Source organism: Rhincodon typus, chromosome 19 (assembly GCF_021869965.1).
Source record: "Rhincodon typus isolate 14 chromosome 19, sRhiTyp1.1, whole genome shotgun sequence".
Taxonomy (NCBI): Eukaryota; Metazoa; Chordata; class Chondrichthyes; order Orectolobiformes; family Rhincodontidae; genus Rhincodon; species Rhincodon typus.
Window position 1 is genome coordinate 25150766 of NC_063350.1, and position 20581 is coordinate 25171346.

General features: G+C 38.2%; 1 protein-coding gene across 1 annotated transcript in view; it reads left to right on the forward strand.

Annotated features, from left to right (window-relative positions):
- The first annotated feature begins 1018 nt into the window (after positions 1–1018).
- LOC109919946 (transcription elongation factor A protein 1) overlaps positions 1019–20581 on the forward strand; it is a 45650-nt gene continuing 26087 nt past the window's right edge. The window contains exons 1-5 of the mRNA XM_020519983.2: positions 1019–1245; positions 2324–2386; positions 5248–5353; positions 14378–14465; positions 16831–16961. Of these exons, the coding sequence (XP_020375572.1) occupies positions 1177–1245; positions 2324–2386; positions 5248–5353; positions 14378–14465; positions 16831–16961 (457 nt within the window). The 5' untranslated portion in view covers positions 1019–1176. The remainder of the gene's footprint in view (positions 1246–2323; positions 2387–5247; positions 5354–14377; positions 14466–16830; positions 16962–20581) is intronic.

A 20581-nucleotide genomic window follows, 5' to 3' on the forward strand; every position in this document is an offset into this window, starting at 1 on the left:
GTGAGAAAGGGTATAGAACGCACTGCCTGGGCATGTGGTGGAAACTGGATTAGCTGAGACTTCGAGAGGGCATTGGATAATTATTTGGATAGAAATGCTCTGCAAGTATATACGGTAAAAAGCAAGAAATTAGCACCAGATAATGTGAGCTGAATACTCCTTTACTGTAACCATTGTGACGTCCTTTATTTCAGTATCAGATTCAGCTTTACTGTAAACCCAGTTCAGATATGCATTAATTTCTCCCTATCTAAATTAAAAAAGTTGGACAGGAGTTGCAGTAATGATAATAATCCCAATCAATCCGCCGCTAAAACACTGTCGTTTGATTTTTTTTTCAGTGTGTCTTTTGAATGGACTGTTTCAGACCATTTTTTAAAAGGAAGCAAACCCATACAGAACAGAATTTAATCAATAAAAACCGAAAGAACTGCGGATGCTGTAAATCAGGAACAAAAACAAAGTTGCTGGAGAAGCTCAGCAGATCTGGCAGCATCTGTGATGGAAAAAAAGTTAGCTCTGTTTTTCCCTTGACAGAATTTAATGAATCCCATTTCTAAGGTTTATGACTGATTTACTTCAATGCTGACATGAGACTTTCTTTGTTAAAAGTTGCGTTTCGAATCTTCACCACCCACTCTCTACTCAACAAGGAATGAAAGCTTTAAGATACCAGGTCCTGCTTGGACGACCGCTGAATCTTCACAAAATCTGAGATTCATGGCACTGGTAGATGTAACCTAAATTTCCTCTTTCCACAACAGGGGAGGCGCGAAGAAGTTTCTCGAATAGGAACCCAAACCCAACGAACTGATTCCAACTTGAAGAGAGGGCGCCACGAAGACGATTTACCTTGAAACGCAGACCACCGAGTCGCCCAGAACATTCCTCGGGCAGCGCGATGCATATTGGGAGTTGTAGTCATCTAGCTGCAGGAGTGATGGTTGGGAGCCAGTATTTGGTGGCAGAGGCGGAACTACAAAGCCCAGGGACACTTGCGTCCGCGGTGCCTCGGACTGTGAATGGCTGGGGTAAGCGCCATATACAAGAGGAGAAGCTGAGCGGAGGAAGGGAGCTTGCCTTTCTTTGGTACTGATGATTGCGGCCATTGTCTCTTTTCCACCTTAGCTTCGCGAAATCAGAGACGGAGGAAGAAAAGAGAATCACAAGAAAAGAATGGGCAAGTTGGAGGAAATCGTACGCATCGCGAAGAAGATGGATAAAATGGTGTCTAAGAAGAACACGGTGGGTGTAGAAGCTGGCCGCCAGCCCGGCCGGCTGGGGTTGGCGATGCGGCGCGGTGCCCAGCCCGGCTGCTTGGCTGTGGGTTCCCTGCCTCCGGAACCGTTAGGATGCGGACAAGCCAAGTGCAGTGAATGGTTAAGCTGCTCACAAGCGTGAAGGGCATCCTCGGGCAGTAAACGTTAACTTTTATGGGGAAATGCTGAGGCTTCTGGCGCCACACTCCTGGTGTTTATAATGTAAATAAATGTTGGATCGGAGGACGCCCTTTGATCCCTTGTGTTCATCTGCTTTTAAATTCATATTGCTTGTAGTTTTGTTTGGGGGAGGTGGAGTGTGGTACACAAGGTTATTTGAAGGAGTTCCATGTTTTGTTAGAAATAATTGTTTCCAGTAGTAGATATTTGATTGGAAGTTATTGTTTTCCTTTATAGGTGCTAATATGGTGATGGGTATTTTTCAGAGAACATATTGATTCAATTTTTATTTTTAACTAGCGAATTCTGAATTAAAAGATGTGAAGTTAAATATTACAGTAATGTTCACAAGCGATGAGGATCTCTGGCCTTGCACTTGATGCATTTACGCAATGTCCTTGGCTGAAGTTAACTTTTTCTTGAGTTGATAATACAGAGGTGTTTATTTTGAAGGTGTGGTGGGGAGGGATATGAGTGCAGTCAGTATTGTTTGAATTGCAACTTTGGTAATTACATTTGGCATATGTATATTTTATGTATCCTCTGTTAGCTGAAGGGGTGTCATGATTTTTAATCCTTAGAATTTATTACTTATGGCTTGGTTTTGATTCAAGAGTCACTAGGGTGCAGTCACCTAAATGCAGACAAAGTTTAAGCTGCTCGAAACGTGGGACAACCTTTAGGTGTTCTACCTACTAGTGCAGACTGAACATCATTTGTTTCTAAAATTCTTCTGTGTTGTTTGGTAATATATAATATTTTCTAATTCTGATTGACCAACAGATTGGTAACAGTATTGTAAATTTTCATGCACATGTATTGGTCCTTAGTTATTCAGCTTATACTGCAAACTTATTGTTCTGCTTTTTCTGTTAATTCTGCAGAGTGGTGCTATCGATTTATTGAAAGAACTTAAAAGCATTCCCATGACGTTGGATCTGTTGCAGGTAAATGCACTTTGCATTTATCTAAATTAAACTCCATTTACCACTCCTTGACCCATTTGCTCATCTGATCAAGGTCCTGTTGTACTCTGAAGCAACCTTCTTCGTTGTCCACTACACCACCAATTTTGATGGTGAAAAGTGTATAATGTTGCCACACAAGGTGCCATCTTGGGTACAAGTACCTAGGTACAGAAACTTAAGAACAAGGTAGATAGAAAGAAAGAACCAAGTTAAAAGTTAAACATTGCAGTAATTATAGCACAGTGACACCTTCTTAGTTTTAAGTAGAAAATAAAGAAATAAAGCTGAAAATTCAAACATTATAGTCTTTGACTGCTTAGCTATGGTGGGACTGCACTTTAAGGAGTCACCTCGACCGGAAGTCCATGCTGGGCCAAGAGACTGCCACTTACCGCCGAAAGACCACCGTGCTGAGAGATCGCCCCTCCAGGCTGTGCGGCTGCCCCGCTAGGCCAGGTTTGCACTGAGTCCGAGGCTGGAAAGCTGTGGCCAGGCGAAGAAAAAAGAGAGAAGTGGGGGGGAATATGAGAGAAAAAAAGAAAGGGACACGGTCGGAGTGGACAAGCTCCGCTGCCATCTTGGATGTTTAAATTGCTCAGATTTTGGTGTCATCTGCACATGTACTGACCAGATCTCCTTATTCACATCCAATTGACTTACATAAATGACAAAAAAGCAGTGGACCCAGCACTGATCCATGCTAAAGTATGTTTGACTCAGGCTTCCTGTTTCTCTTTTATTTTTCCCTAAACATTGAAACCTTATGGCATAAAAAAAGAAGGTTCTAGATTTTGCTGGATACAATTTCATGGAACTGGCAGCTCTCATATCTTGCCCGGATGTCGTCACTCTTGGGCTTGCAAGAAGCACAACCAAACATACTCTTGGCCTCACTATTTATTAATGTAACAGAGATTCTGTCGGAGCACTGGAATGGAATGGAGTTACTAGGCATATGCTAACTAAAACTCAGATTTTTTGGTTTGTATGGCATAAGACCTTTCCATATTAGATTATTGGGTGAAATTACAAATATTTTTTAAAAACTGAATTTTCCATGTCATTGAAATATCTCAAATGACCCCCACTCTGAATAACTTTTATAGAACGTTGGCACACAATACCTTTGAACCACAAAGTCTTCTGAAAGGATAGATAATATTCTTCCTGAAGAAACTAATTTACAATTCAGCTGTTATATAAATGTAAATGCAATTTTGACATCATTGGTTGGCCAGAAAATTTTTGGATCAGTTTTCCTGGGGCGTTTGTCATAACAGTAAGCAGCAACATTTTGTTGCAGACTGATGTCTAGAGCTAATTTTCATGTGGTGGTCATTTTATACATGCAGTCATTAGGGTCTCCAGCTCTTTAAAGGAACATCATTTGGCCCTGTTAAAACAACGATACTCAATCCTGTGGACAAGAATAGAAACTTGTAACTTGCAAACAGACGTGTTGAAGTGATTACGATTTGTGGTTTCCTTTTCTTATATATGGAATTTGCCAACATCTGTGCAAAAGAGCCAAATTACTTTATAAAAATAAATTATATGTAAATTGCAAGATATCAACGTAACTGAAAAATGGGCCCGATCACAACAAGCTTCCTGCCTTATGACTAGGCTGTTGAATGGCTCTCTGTAAGTGGAGGAAAATACGAAGTTTACTTGCCACAAAAAGTTGTGATAGGAGTCTTATCTTTGCTTTGAATGTTATCTCCTGATTCATAAAATGGCCTCATGCAAACCAATTGAATATTAAAATCGAGAGGCACGGACTTGCTGGTTTCCAGCATGCATTGTTTTGTGATGATAATGTTCCCAGTCAAGTGAGTCATTTACTTGACTAAAGTTCATGGTTGATGCAGGCAGTGCCTCCTGTGACCTTCTTAAGACCTGAACAGTAGTAAAGTAATATTGTTTTTACTCGCATTTAGTGTTGTGGAGGTCTATGAAGAGTACTTCTTGCCTTGTCCAGGAAAGACCCAGCTGTCATACTCATTTCTTACTAACTCTTCTGAGAGATCAAGGAATTCCATACTTTGTTTCTAAGTTTAATCAGCTGAGTAATTTCCACTTCATTGTGGTCTCACTACCCTCGCATTTGACTATGCTACTCGAATCTTTTTCAATTTAATACCTGCTTAAAAAGGAATTGCAAAGATGATCATGATCCCAATCCTGCACCTTGCATTGATTTCCTCCTTCACTGTACAAATTTCAGCTCAAATAAGCAAAACAAAGCACTTTTTTTCAACAATAATGTCAAATGCTGCATCAATCCAATTATCCCTTCGTAAACAATTTGAACATTTTGAGCCTGACAAAACATTGCCTGTAACCTTTGAATATGTTGATTCTGAAAATCTATTGCACTCTTTGTGGATGCTGTAAATGTGAAGAAAAACATATTTCGTAGGAATACTTCTTGCCTTGAGTTCCTTTGTGTTATGTGACAGGAAGTTTGTGGACAGTTCACCTTGTTCCTGCTCCAGGTGTTCCAGGGAGTGAGGGGGTGGGATAATTGGCACTTCATGCATCTTAATTAACTACATAAGAGTAAGGATGCTTTATATAGGGACATGTTAAATATACGTTGTTGACACAATAGTTGAAAGTACAATAAATTTAAGCCCTCTTTTTTTTGTTTGGAGACCGGATTTAAAATATTTTTTAACTTACCAGGCTGCTTCTATTCCTGAAGAGTAGAAATTTTGATATCCAGCAGCTTTAAACCTTGAGCCTATTTCAAAGCAAAAGATATTTTGATATTTCAAAGATATTGTTTTTGCAATTCCAAAGGTGATTATTAATATCTGTTTCTTTTTATTCTTTAGTCTACACGGGTAGGGATGTCTGTGAATGCTGTTAGAAAACAAAGCACAGATGAAGAAGTCACAACACTTGCTAAGTCACTCATCAAATCATGGAAAAAACTGCTAGGTAAAGTTGTGCTCTATTTATTGTAGGCTATGCTAATACTAGCGGAATCCACGTGACACACAAACTGTAATAGCTATATGTTTATAGGATTGCTTCATTAACTTTTGATTTTGATGTTAGCTGATGAAAAATGGCATATTTCAGCCAGGCAGAAAGTGCTGCCTTGATTAGTGGAAGTTTTGTTTTTAGTGGGGGGAAACTTAAGTTATGTCGAAGCCAATAGAAGTCAAGTGCATTTCAATTTATAGTTAAAATGACTTTTATCCATTACAAAGTTGTATCAAACATAAAATTTTGTACATGTATGGTTAAAAATTTCTAATGCATCAACCTTCAGAGATAATTTAGTAAAAGCTGGATTTGACAGACTACCAATGGATGTATTTTCAAGACTACGTTCTAATTAACTGGTGCCTATTTGACCTGTTCCTCCAGCATTGTGTACTTTTTCACTGTTCATCTAGAATTTGTATTTTATTCTTAAATATCGACTCTGCATTCATTACACTTACAGTAATACTGTGTTTTGTAACTTCTTTTGGTTCTTTATTACCTGTTCCATAGCCACAAAAAGACCACCACGTCCTTACCATTGTACGTTCTTTTCAAAATTTAAATTCTTTGATATGATGTGATGTAATTTTTTTTCCTCAGCTGTCCAAATAGTTCTAGTAAACTTGCTGTCCTAACCCAATGAGCTAAGGTCTTGAGCCATCCTGGTTGCCCTTCATTGTATTGCTTTAAAGTTCATAATGACATTGAACACAACTTGTTCCATTACTCCAAATACCACATTCTGTATGTTGTGTATTATATTGATAAATCAGAATAGCTTTGTGTTGTTTCCCCCTGACCATAAGATTCAGCAAACTGTGTGGCATGGATTTTCCCTTTCCCTAAATCTAGTATGAAGTCAAGGGTGTGAAAAAAGATGTGCTGTGAATCACATTAAAGTGCTGTCTGTGAAGATACTTTGGGAAGTCAAATGCACTAAATATCCTTCACTTTTAATTTGATCTTACAGAATGAAGTAATTGGGATGTAACATCGCATTAAAACAAGCTGCCACATTACAAATTTTTAAAAACAAATACAATATGAAGTCTTAAGATTTTAACTGAACAATCTGGCCTTATTTTTCATTGCCAATAAAGCTGTTCAGCATTAATTATGAACTTAGTATGGCATTAAGAAGCCAGTTGCACTCCATTCAGTAAGATGCAGTTTTTTCTTCAATGGTTTTTGGAGCAAGATACATAATTCTGATTTGTTCAGTGATACTTGTATTTATATTTGATACAAGTCTATGGGAATTCAACACAGCCTATGGAGAAGTGTTGATTGACTGCATGTAGTAGATTCTAGAAGTTGCTGTTGGTTTTAGAGGAGTAATAGTAAGTGTTAGCTTTGGCATCAGTACCACTATGAAATCTGAGTTAATGTTTTATCTGCAATTTAAGGTGTTTTCAGCAATTGTTCATTTATTTGCCCGAACCTTTCTGCCTTAATCTGTGTACTTTTGTAAGCAGGGGTACATAATTAACAATTGCATTTCAAATAATTTATCAGAAAAAGATAAATGTCCTCTTTTGTCTTTAGTAAAAGAGCTTATTAAATGGAAATTAAACTGAACACTGCATTTTTCGGGATTACCTCTGAAATTACTAATTTAGAATATGTAGCATTTTTTTAAAAAATAAGTCTTTCATGTTCTGCAATTCTAATCTTTTGTCTCCAGTCTCTGAGCTTCTTGATCTCAGTGGGGGTGTAAAATTAATCTTGATAGATCTGGTGTAAGGATGTAAGATTCACTCAAGGTTACCTCCTCCTGATTTGCTGACTATGGACAAAATAATATGGCTGTAATAGATTACAGCTTTCCCATATCTACCAATTCTTTGACATGAAGAATCACCACATGAATGAAGGTTTGTAGTGTAACTACACCTGTTACTTCAGCATAATTTGATTCTTTCCTGAAAAAGCAGGTGAATGTTGAAAAGGGATGAGTGTATTCTACTTAAAAATTGAATCTACCTTTTGATATTTTTCATTTTATGAGTAAGCATGAAATTTCCTTGGACTAATTTTTGCTACTGTACGGCTCCAGCAGATGTGCAGTACTTGTTATGGATAGAGTGAGTGAAGAAAACTTTGCCTTTAACATGACTGGATCAAGGACAGGAGTGTAACTTAGAGGCAGGTAAAGGAACTGAGAGTGCAGGAGTGCACTTGCCCAGTAGGTCTTTGAGGCTGTCTCTGCCCCTTTCCTTGAGAGAAGGGACTGAAGGGTTGATGTGGAAACTAACCGTATCACCGTGGTGCTGGAAGCCATTCAAGTGGGGAAGCAACAAGGGATAGTAGGTGATAGTATAATGATTGACGTTGTTTACGACAAAGAACGAGAGTCCAGATGGCTCTGTTTGCTTGCGCACTGCCAGGGTTTGGGACATCTGCTAAGGGCTGGAAACAAACTAACTTGCCCCGGGAGGAGGGAAGATCTAGTGGCTACGGTTCATAAAGAGACCAGGGAAAATGGGCAGAACTAGGACGGACTCTGGACAGAGAGAGAGGAGCTAGGCACTAAATTGAAAAAGATTACAATCTTTGGGTTATTGCCTGAGGCATGTGCAAATTGGCGTTGAGTACGTAAGATTAGAGATAAATACATTGCTCAAAGACTGGTGTAGGGTGAGGTGGGTTCTGATTTGTGAACCACTGGCACAAGTACTAGGGAAAATGGGGGTTGGAGAGTCGGAATGACATACACTAAGTGCTGGGGCAAGTTGTCTTGTGAACTGCATATCTGGGGTAGTAGAGAGAGTTTTAAACTAAATGGGGCAAGGAGTCAAATGTGGAAATATGTGGTATATCAGAGTAGAAACAAGGTAAGAAATGAAAATATGGGAACTGAAGGTTAAAGAATGATTGAAAAAGGTGCAGGGAAAGTACCAACCATCCAGACGGGATGTTGCAAATATAACAAAAAACCTAAATGCCCTCTATCTGAATGTGCACAGCATTCGCCACACATTGAAGTAAATAAATACCCTCTGAGAGAGGACATGGCTTCAGAATTTCAAGGTTTGGGTTCAGAATATTGAGGTGTCTATGACATTCATGAAACATGTTAAGCTATGCAAAGGTGAAGGGGGAGGGCTGTTAATTGAAGTTGGCATTTGTAAAATAAGAGAATCAGGAGATCAGGGTGTAAAATTAGTTTGGGTGGCAATGAGGAGCAGTAGATGAAAGAAGTCACTAGTGGGAGTAGTTTACAGGCTCTCTTAGCAGTAGCCACAACATGAGAATAAATATTTTGGTGCATTTGATAAAAGGATGTCAACAATCAAGGGTGACTTTAATCTACGTATAAACTAGAAAAAAGTCAGATTGGTCCTAGTAACCTGATAAGGAGTTGACACAATGCTTTGGAGAGAGAGTTTTCTGAGCAGCACATTTTTGGACCTGTCGAGAGACCAGGTTATATTAGACTTGGTACTGTGCAATGTGATTTGATTGATTTAATGATCTGAGTTCAGGCACGCCGTGGTAGCAAAAACCACAATGAATATTGCATCCAGTTTGTATGGGAGAACACTGAGTCCAAGACTAATATTTTAAACCTCAAGGGCAGCCTTGAGTGGCGAAAGTTGAGGTAGCTAAAGTGAACTGGAACACCAGGTGATGCTGTAGGTCAATAGAGACAGTGGTGGATATTTAAGAGATTGTCTGTCTGTATTCTGAAGTAATGTGTCATCCTATAATGAAGAACATTCCTCCAGGTAGGACCCGCCATCCTGAGCTAAGGAAAGCAACACACTTAACCAGTATCACAACTAGATACAGGGCGAGGTTCTCCAATTCTTTACGGTTCCAGGTGGGATGCCTGAAAACATGTTAAGCTTATAAATGAGTGACAAATTGGCTCTGTGCTGTTATTCACTTTCCTCTTGGCTCATTAGAAAAAGGTTAATTTAGAAGGATCCCTTCTCTTGTGACTATCTTTAATCTCAGACCAAATGAATTTATGCTTCAAAATGGTGCTGATTCAGTCAGGCTGTCTTGAGTTAACAGAATGGGTTTGTTAATTGCAGTTTAGAAATAAGACACGAGTCCAAAAAGATAAATATTAAAAATAAGATATACAGATTAGCGTCTGAATGGTTTGTGAAGAGCAGATATTTGAATGTTACAGCTTTTGCAATTGAGTTTACTAGTTGTGTTGACTTGGTAGTTCAACAGTCAATTTTTAAGGTTCTTGACTTCGTAGGCTGTTTTTGAAGTTCCCTTGTCCTGATACTGACCGTGCTGAGAGAAAGAGGTTTGATATGACTTGTTCAGAATGCTTCTGTGTTATGGACCAGACTAAACCCCTTTTATAAAAGGGGTTTTATATGAAGAAGATAACCTAGACCCTAACTTTTTCTCTTATTTTAAACGCAAGTGCCAGGCATTGCATTCCAAATGCAATTTGGTCACACTACCAGATTTGAAGCAAAATACACTTTATTCATTCCCTACAGTTAAAATACAACAAAAGAAAGAAGAAATTGGAATAACTTAACTATTATTCTGTTTAGTAGTTAACTAATCTATTGGAAAACTAACAGTAACTGTTCCAATGTAGTAACATCCAGTAAACACACTCTTGGCAAAGGCAGATTCAGTAACATAATCTCACAGGCAGTTATCCTGTCCAGGAAAAAGATATCAAGAGAAAACACAGAATAGCAGGGAGAAATGTATGGCAGCTTCCAAACCCAGCTTCAAGACCCCAGCAGCTGCTACTGAAAGTTAAACAAGAACAAATCCTGGTTCTCTGGGAGCTTGACCCCACCCATTCAGGCTGCTTCTGTTGTTCCAATTTTAAAAAAACTACTGCTTCACAAGCTGTTTACTTTTTTGGATTCAGATACACAGCTTGCCACCTCTGTCTTAAAATCTTTCAAAAAACGGACAAAATACTCCGCTTAAAGCCATAATATATGTTATGGAAGACAATATAAAAGCGTCTGCTTTTAATTTTTTTTCCCAACTGATTTGCAGAACTTAACAGCAAGCAAGTCTTTACTTGCAACACAGGTAACCAGGGGATAGATCTTTGACTATCACCTTCATAGCATGCTAACACTTGAAACCAGTCTGGTACACATACCGTTAAACTATGTTAAGCAGATTCAAAGCTGAAATAGGCAAATTTTTGATTGTTAGAGGATAGGGCAGGAGAGTGGAGTCGAGGATCATCGGATCAGCGATGATCTCATTGAAGAGTGGAGCAGACTCTGAGCTGAAGGGTCTACTTCTCATGCCTTATGGCTTTATGGTGTATACTGCTCCATAGATTAATGCATAGTAGCTTGTTTACGTAAATCCTTTGAATTTTTTACAACTATATGATGTCGAACCTTTTCAGGAACAATTCCTGAGAATACCTGGCCTGCTTCAATTGCTGAAGCACCTTGAATTAGTTAGTTGCACTTTATTTATTCTGTTTCTCTGGTCGTGATGCGGAGTTCTGTTTTTCCTGAAATGGCTACTTGCATTAAATCAGTCTTCCGTTTAGCTGCTGAATATAGTTGCTAACAAAAATAGTTCGGAGATTTATTTTTTTACCTGTGGATGTGTTATGACAACCTCTCTGCATTTAACCAGTCAAGCCCCCGCCAGAACACACTTCAGTAGTCATCATATCTTGAGGTGAGACTTGAACCCAGACTTGCTAGTCCCAAGGTAGGGATTCTACCATTGCACTACAAGACCCTCTTTATGATGTCTTTGTCTGGATTCACTTGTTTCTTAGGTCTGCCTGCAGATCTAAGTTCCCCTCAATTTGATTTCTGTGCTTGCACACTGTTCAAGTTTTGTAAAGTTTTGTTGATCTTTGGGGAAAATAAATAACAGTAGATTGAGTCTAGTATAAGTAATAATACATAATCTTGACTGTACTTTAGGAATTGCAGTGTTATCTATCAGTATCCCTTTATTACAATCTCTATTTTCTGACTTGTCAGTTGCAAGTAATTTCAATTACTTCAATGAATAGTTCAGTGCATTAGAAACAAAGGGAGACATGTTATGACTCACTGGGGTAGTCTGCTGAAAGTCAAACCCTGTTATTCTTGGAGTCATCCCTTTTAAAGATTTTAAAAAGGACACAAAGTTCCCCAGTTTGCCTGACCTTCAGATCCAGGTTGATAGAAAACACTTACCAGGTTTCTGTACTTAACAAGAATTACTATTTCCTAGAGCAAAAGAACTAGGAACAAGAACAGACAGTTCAGCCCTCAAGCCTACTCTGCCCTTTAATGCAATCATGGCTGAGCTCATCTGAATCAGAAGTTGAAAATTTTAAGAGCTGACTCTTCAGTAATCTGGATTATACAGAGGTGCTTGAAAAGTTAGTTGTGCTCTCTCCCAAAAATAAATTGTGGTGAATTACAAAAGCTAAGTTGTAAAATTTGTAAAGAGACCAGGAGAAACAACTATGCATGATATTAATGTGGGGGATGTGTTACCTACAAAACAACATCGTCTACAAAGACGATATCTGCTTTTTTGTAACCCCCCTGGACTTTATCGAGTAAAATTTTATAATTTGGAATGAAAAACAGATGATCTATTAAAAGATTTATGCAGTTGTGTGGTATACGTCAATCTGGTTGTGTTCAGCCAAACCTAAGAAGAATATTCATAATGCTGGAACAAATTGTTTGGTTACAAAGAGCCAATTTAGTCATAAATTTGGCCAAGTGAATTTGCCTAAACAGAAATCTAGTGCTTATGCTGTGGGATGAGGCCAAGTAGAAGCTAGAGAAAGTTAGCTTGGATTTTCTTAGGCCTGAAACAAAACAATAATTTTTTAAATGTATAGGTAAGAGTGGAAGTTTGTTTTGAATTTCTGCACTGTAGTGGTTCCTTTAACAAATGTGTCAAAGAAAGACAAGAAAGTTGAATTGACAAAAGAATGTCAGAGTGCTTTTGATAATGTTGAAATTTGAACCAGCAACCCAACAGTTTTGGCAGCACCCATTTAAGCTGAGCTATTTTAACTGATGCCAGCAACATGAATATTATTTTTCATGTAAACTGAATGTATGTCAACAGGAATATTCAACTGTGGAGAACAAGACTGAGTTTAGTATTTGCTTTAAGTCCACATCTCTAACAATCCTGAAGATACTGTTACTTATATGGATCATAATCCTCTGTCTAGCTCGCTCGCTCTCTCTCTGTCTAGCTCCCAAAAGATTTTTGCACAAATTTGAAACTATATTTCATTAAGCATTTAATGCTGTAACCATACAATTTGAAAACTTCACATTGGAACAGACAACCTCATAATGGATGCCTAATCATGAGCCAAAATGAAGGTCACAATGAAAATGGATTTGTGTGGAACATAACTGTTATGGGATATACTTGTTTATTTCATGTGTATATTATCAATGGTGAAATGATGTCTCCACAAATAGAATAGGTATGATGATGGGAGGAAATCTCACAAATATCATTTATGCAAGGCATGTAATAAAGGTCCATGATGCAATATTATTTGGAAACTTGGAATCTAATGTGGAAGAACCACGTAGAATTTAAAGTTTGATTTGTATTTCTGTATTGTGTAAAGAAAGACATCTTTCAAGTTCCATTTTTTTAAGTTCAGAGAGTGGTGAAAATGTTGTCTGGAATTTTGTTTACATTCATTTAAGTGAAGCTTTTGACTTTTGTTTTGGAGGTGTGTTGTTCAGTGTATCTGTAATATGGGGAGAAGAGGGAAAGAAAATAATAGGCTGTTCCTGAGCAACAAAATGTCTGATGACACAGCGACAGAGACAAATCGATTCGTTTAGAAAGACTATGTGCAGCTTTCTTTCGGAGATAATCAGCTCATTTGGAAAGAAATGGCTTATGACGGCAATGCAATTTAGCAGTGTCTAAAACATTCGGGGCAGAAGAGTAGTGTTTGAGTGACTTCATGTTACAGCAAGTGATTAGGAAGGCAAATGGAACCATACAGTCCCTTCATCCCAGTTAGATTATAAATAGTTGAAGCCCCAGCATTGATCCCTGTGCAGTCTACTCGTTGCATCTTGCAAACCTGAAATGACCCATTTATGTATACTCTCTGCTTCCTGTTAGCCAATTATTCCTCTGTCCAAGCCAATATGTTAGCCCCTCTACCATGAAGTCTTATTTTGCGTAGTAACATTTGATGTGGCACCTTGTCGTACGCCTTTGAAAATCTACATACATCTACAGGTTCCTGTTTGTTTGTTGCTTCCTCAAAGAACTAATTTAGTTTAGTGAAACATTATTCCCCTTTCACAAACAAGTATTTATTTTGTCCTAGTACTTTGAGATTTTTCAAGTGCTCAGCTTAATGCAACCTCCTTTATGAGTAGATTTTAGAATTTTCCCTGTCACTATTGTTATTGTTATTTGGCCTGTAGTTTTCTGATTTTTCTCCCTCTTTTCTTAAATAGAGGAATTATGCTTGCTTTTTCCACACAATGGGTCCTTTCCAAAATCTAGGAAATTTTTGAAATTTAGTACGCATGCTGGGTTTATCTCAGCAGCCACTTCTATTTGACGCAAAGATGAAGTCCTTTGGGACCTAGGGATTCATCAGCTTTCAGTTCTGTAATTTTCTGAATACTGTTAATGTATTAATTGTTTTAATGTCATCCTTTCCAATTACCTCATGATTTACTGTTATTTCTAGTATATTATGTTTACTGTCCAATGAGGACAGGCAAAATATTTCTTCAATTCTTTACTGTTTCCTTATTTTCCATTATTAATTCTCCAGATTCACTCGCTGAGGGACCACTGAACATGTTAGTTATGCTTTTCCTTTTTAAAATGCCTGTAGACATTCTATCTGTTTTTTAGTTATACCTAGCTTTCCCTTATGCTTTAATTTGTGCTCTTGAATGTCTCAAGTTCAGTGATTATATATAAAGTGGATGGTGTGCTAATTTCAAGATACTGTAGTTAATGTTTGTCTAAATTAATGGTTTGCAGATGGTCCTGCAGGAGACAAAGATACTGAAGACAAAAGAAAGGACTGTTCATCTTCCTCAAAGAACATTTCAGACTCAACAGAGCAAAGGTCTTTTCAGAGCTCCTTTTTTAATGTTTTTAAATTAATCACCTTCTATAATACATTTCCATTTTAAATAGAGCAACTTGTTGCCCCTCTCTGACTCCCTGCAGGTAATTTCTCTGACTTGATTAGCCTCTGAAAACTTGACATGATCCAGAGTTTCACTATTGGTGCCCTAACTTGCATCACGTCCTGATCAATACTGTGCTGTTTGACCTTTAATTGGACCCAATTAAGCAATGCCTCAATTTAAAATTCCTCATTCTTGTTTATGTATTTTGCCATGCACTCACAATTCTGACCTCTGTATTCTCCTCTAGCCCACAACCCTTTTGAGATATCTGCACTCAGCCAATTCTGGCATCTTGAATGTCCCAAATTTTAATTATTTCCAACATTGTCTTTTTGCCTTCAGCTGCCAAGACCATAGGCTCTGAAGTGACTCCCTAAGCTTTGCCCTAATGCTTTAATTCGCCTTTTTAAATGTTCCTAAAATATATCTTTTTTGACTAAACATTTTGTTAAATGTGGTATTGTTTCTTTGTCCAGTTGTGTGACACTTCTGTTAAATATTATTGATACTTGTGTAGAATGTTTTAATGTAGTAATAAACTTGACAGAAGTAGAGGAGCTGCCATTGGAAATGGTGGTGATGGTGATGCAGGTCTTGATGGTGATAAAGGTATAATGGATCTTGCCTATCATTTGTACATTGTTTGGATTTTTGAAAAAGCATCGGGTTTTCTCATTCAAAATAAGTTAATTGTCTAGAACTGAGAGTCGAACGTTGCCTCTGATATTGAGCAGTGGGACCAAATATATGTTTGTTCCACCATGAACTAATATGGGGGATAAAAAAGGAACATTTCACACGCTGATTTAACAATTTCTCTCTTACCAATTGATCTATTATTTTTGGTAGTTCATGCCAATGAATGGCATGATTTTTCTATATGGAAAAATGAACAAATCAGCTTTTTTCTCTGGTTAGAAGAATAAGACCTCAGTAGTTACTGAAAATTAATAATGCCTAAATGGCTTAATTTCATTTCCTTAGTATCACATGTATACTATTGTAAGAGATTAACTGACTTTGAACCTCCAGTAATCTGAATAACCTGTTTTATAGCTTATAACAAATGTAATGAACCTTACTTTTTTTTTGATTTGGATATTTATATGGGGAGTGAATGGTATCATAAGACATAGGAGCAGAGTTAGGTCATTTGGCCCATCAAGTCTGCTTTGTCATTCAATCATGGCTGATCTGTTTCTCAGCCCCATTCTCTTGCCTCTCCTCATAACCCTTGGTCCCTTTACTAATCAAGAACCTATCTATCTCTGTATTGAGTACACTGAATGATTTAGCCCTCACAGCCCTCTGGCTACAGATTAACCATTCTCTGGCTGAAGAAATTCCTCCTCATCTCAGTTCTAAAGGCTTGTCCCTTCACTCTGAGACTGTGCCCTCTTGTTCTAATCTCCCCTACTCGTGGGAATGTCTTCTCCAAGACTGCTGTGTCCAGGCCTGTTGGTATTCTATAATTTCAATCAGAGATTCCACTCTTCTCCCCCCGCCCCCACCTCATCCTTCTAAATGCCAAATATAGACCTAGAGTCCTTCACTCCTCATAGGACAAACCCTTCAGCCCCAGGATCATACTTACGAACCTTTTCTGGACCCCCTCCAATGCCATTGGCTCTGCCCTTAGGGGGCCCAAAACTGTTCAGAATATTCAAAAGGCAGTCTGACCAGAGCCTTATGGAGCCTCAGCAGTACATCTCTACTCTTGAGATGAATGCTAACACTGCATTTGTCTTCCTAACTGCCAACAGAACCTGCATGTTAACCTTAGGAGAATCCTGAGCTAGGACTCCCAAGTCTCTTAGTGCTTCAGATTTCTGAAGTTTTTCCCTGTTTAGAACATAGTCTGCAGTTCTTCCTCCTGCTAAAGTGCATAACCTAACACTTTGTATTCCATCTGCCGCTTCCTTGCTCAGTCTCCTAGCCTGTCCAGTCCCTGTGCAGTCTCCCTGCTTTCTCAACACTATCTGCCCCGCCACCTATCTCTGTTGCTAAGTTTGCAGATGACACAGTGCCCTCAGTTCTTTCGTCCAGCATGTTAACGTATAATGTGAATAGTTGTGGTCCCAACACGGACCCTTGTGGAAATCCACTGCTCAGAGCTGCCATCCTGAAAAAGATTCCTTTATCCCTAACGTCTGCCTTTGCCCATCAGCCAATCTTCTGTGGAGCACCTTGTCAAAGGTATTCAATAAATCAGGTCAGTACTGGTGACACCTTTTTTCTTTAAGATGAGTGCTTTCACTGGATAACTGATCCAATTAATGAAAACTCAATGTCTTGTAGCTCTAGTAAGAGACCAGAACCAAGGACACCTACTACTCCAAAGATGACCACATTCCCTCCAATTCCTGTTACGAGTGATACTGTCCGCAATAAGTGCAGAGAATTGTTGTCGGCTGCTCTCCAAACAGACAGTGAGTAACATGTACATTAATTTCTCATTCTCTTACTTTAATTGAAGCTGCCAAACCTCCTCCATTGCTGAAGCTGCCTGTAAAGGGCCTTGTTTTCTCTTTTGCTTTGTCATTGCCTTTGCCCTCAAATATTCCTATTGCTGAGGTGGCTGTTTGTGATCTTGGATAGAAGGCACAGAAAAGGATGCTACGTGATGAAAGCCTCTCCACTTTATGTCTTCTAATCATCTTTTCTATGAAAAGCTTTTTTTTTGCCTTTCTCTATTATCAATTCTGCTAAGAGTGCACTTTGGAAAACAGGGAGCTACATTCATAATGGAGGCTAGAAAAAAGAGTTTAGACAGCTTTTTTTGAAATTGAGAGATTGTTGTCCGCTGATCTAAACCATTCATTAATGCTATGAAAACTACTTTCCGCTCCAGCTGTTTCCTTTCTACAGAATTCAGACTAAATATTAGTAGTAGCACTTTTTGTCACAGTGAGATTATCATAAACTGAAATAATCAGTACAGTACAGAGGGACTGCTACACTGGAGGCAGTTTTTGAATGAAGTGAAACCAAGGTGCTGTTTGTTGTTTTTCAGGTTGATGTTAAAGCTGTATATTATTCAAAGAGAAGCAGGGGAGTCCTAGAAATGCAAACCACTTTCTTTTTTTAAAAAAAAACAAAATTGGTTACTTATTTCTGGCTGTGAGGTTTTGCCAAGTGCAAATTGATTGTGCAATATAACAATGCTTGCAGTTAATGTATAATTTATGAATTACATTCAACATCCTGAGAATGTGGAATATGCAATATTATTGCAAGTTCTTTTTCTAAAAAGAGGAGCATGTATATTACTTCTCAACGTTCCTTCCACAAACTGGCTAAAATTGGATATCCTACTGTTTTCCGATTATGTGAGCATGTTCACAGTTGCATTTCTTTGATAAGTGACGGACTAGATTTTAGTAATTAAATTTTGAAGCTATTTTGGATGTTTGAGAATGTATAAATGTAAGTTGCTTTTTCTCTTCAACCCTTAAGTTTCCCATATGGTGCTTGCTAGTTCTACAGTTGTTTTTGCCACTAAATCAATGACATTGTCCTGCTATATTAGCTGTTTACCTTCCATCTCAATAGAAAATGACATAAGAAACACAGGTTTAAGATACAGGGAAAGAGATGCAGTTGGGATGTGAGGAAGACTTTTATGTGCATTAAGTGGGAATGACCTAGAACACTCTGCTTACAAGTGTGGAAAATGTCAAGGTAACGATTTGAAAAGGAAACGGTTTATGCGCTTGAGGGAAATAGATCTGTAGAGTTATGGCAATCAAGCAGGAGAATGAACCTGGCCACTTGGGTGAGCGTGCATTAATCGAATGGGCTGAATGTCTTTTTGTGCTGTAATGAGACAATGACTTGTGCCTGACTTGATGCAGAAGATTATTTATTTTTATTATCCATTTTCACTCACTCAGTTTCCTCAACCTCTTCATCATTAAACTGTCTTTGCCAACTATATGCTATTTGGAGTAGTAAGAGAGTGTTGTTGTACTGCTCTGAAACCTCTAGTAATGGATTTTTTTGGTTCATAGGTGTAAAAGAGTTTGATCACAATTCTCCCATTGATTTTGCAGTTGTTATAGGGCAACACAGATCATTCACTTAGTATTAAGGAAATAGCTTTTGTTTTTGTCTGAAGGCTTTGTGCCAGAATTTATCCAGTTATTTTGCATTCAGGTATCTCCACTGTCTGGTTTTGTAATCTGTACATGTTGTAGAAATTCTCTTTTTATTCAATAAATGCAATTATTTTCCAAAAATAAATAACAGATATTAGTGGCTACATTAATGAAGAAATGTTACAAAGAAGCACTCCCAATTGGTCATTTCCAATGCTTCAACCTTCACTCACTTACCAAAATTCTCCAAGTACTCCTTTCTGGCTTTTCGTACTTTGCATACAAGAGAAGCTTTGATTAAATGTACATTATTCAGCTCAATTGTACAAACCTAAAATATACTTATTGATGGAACTAGTTGATATGCTGTGAGGTTGCATACAGGAATTCCAAACCTCTTAAGGTTAAGTGAGGCTAGGCTATAACAGAACTGGGGTCACTGATTATAATACAGTTCCTAATTTTAAAGTTGTACATTCTGACCTTATCTGATACAGATTCTTGTGTTCACATTTGTAATCTTGTGTTGTGTCGCTACAGTCTTACCAGACCTCAGGGCTGCGTGCTCATTAGAGAGAGATGACTGGCGGTGATTTGACCTGTGCACCACCATACCTCCTGCAAGGGGAAAGGTTGAAAAGAAGAGTCCTTCACGGTATCCTCAGCCAGTGATGGGACTTGAACCCATGTTGTTGGCATCAAACCAACCCTCCAGCCAACTGAGCTAAACCGACCCCCATGTATACTGTAAACTGCGTGTTACGTGCACTTACACCACCTAATGGTGGTGTCATTGCAGCTCCTCCACTGCCAGGAGAATATAATTAAAGCCTGACAAGTTTTTGTAGACAAATCCCGCGACACTTGTAGTCATTGGAATTTATAATGGCTGTGTTTCACATGATGTGCTTGTAGATACAGCGTTTTGTTTATCTAATTTTATTTGCATTGGCGTTGCACACACATTATCTTAAGTGAAGCATGACTACTGGGTGGATGACAATTGTATCTGACATTCTGGGATAATTTAGCCTCCATTTCAAAGACTATGCTATCCCCCATGGAGACAAACAAATCAAAGAACTAAAATTTATCAAACAACCCAAACAATAAAACCAGTGGACAAGATTTCACTTTTGTCTTTGCAGTCACCTTTTTCTAACTGAACTACATCGCATCTTAACTCGATCTTGCAGACTGATTTTTGTGCCCCATCCCTAGGTCAAGAGATTGTGGATTCCTCCTCCTACATGGTTGCTGGGCCAATGCGGGAAGTTGTAAATGCCTCAAACAGGGGAGAGGTAGCCCTGCTGTCATAGGATTCAAACTGGGAGATCTCCATGTGCAGCTTCACCATGTGAAATGCCATGACTTTGCTGTAATGAAATGAATCCAGGCAATGCCTAAAATATTTGGAATCTTAATTTTTTTTTTACAGGAAACTTTATAGTTGAGAAAATGCTTACTTTCTTAGGATATTGTTATGGACCAGACCAGACCCCCTCAATATATTTTAAGAAGGTAGCCTAGACCCTAACTTTTTCTTATTTTAATGGTAGGCATGAAGTGCCACGTTCCAGATGCAATGCGACTGGTCAAGCTACTCAACATTAAGCAAAACACAATTTATTTAAACACTATAGTTAAGATACAAACAAAAGAAAAAGGAATTTAAAATAACTTAACTATTGAAAAACTTAACCTAATAATACAGTAACTATCACTAATTAACTGTTCCAATATAGTAACATCCCATAAAAGCACCCCTTTGGCAAAAAGGCAAATTCAGACACAGATTCTCACATGCATCTCTCCAGTCGAATAGGGAAGAAACATCCAGAGAAAATGCAGAGAGAATAGCAGCTAGAAGATATTCCCTGAAGCTTCCAACTTTTGTGAGGTCCCAATGGCTTCTGTTCAAAACCAAACCTAAAAACTTGAAATAACAAGGT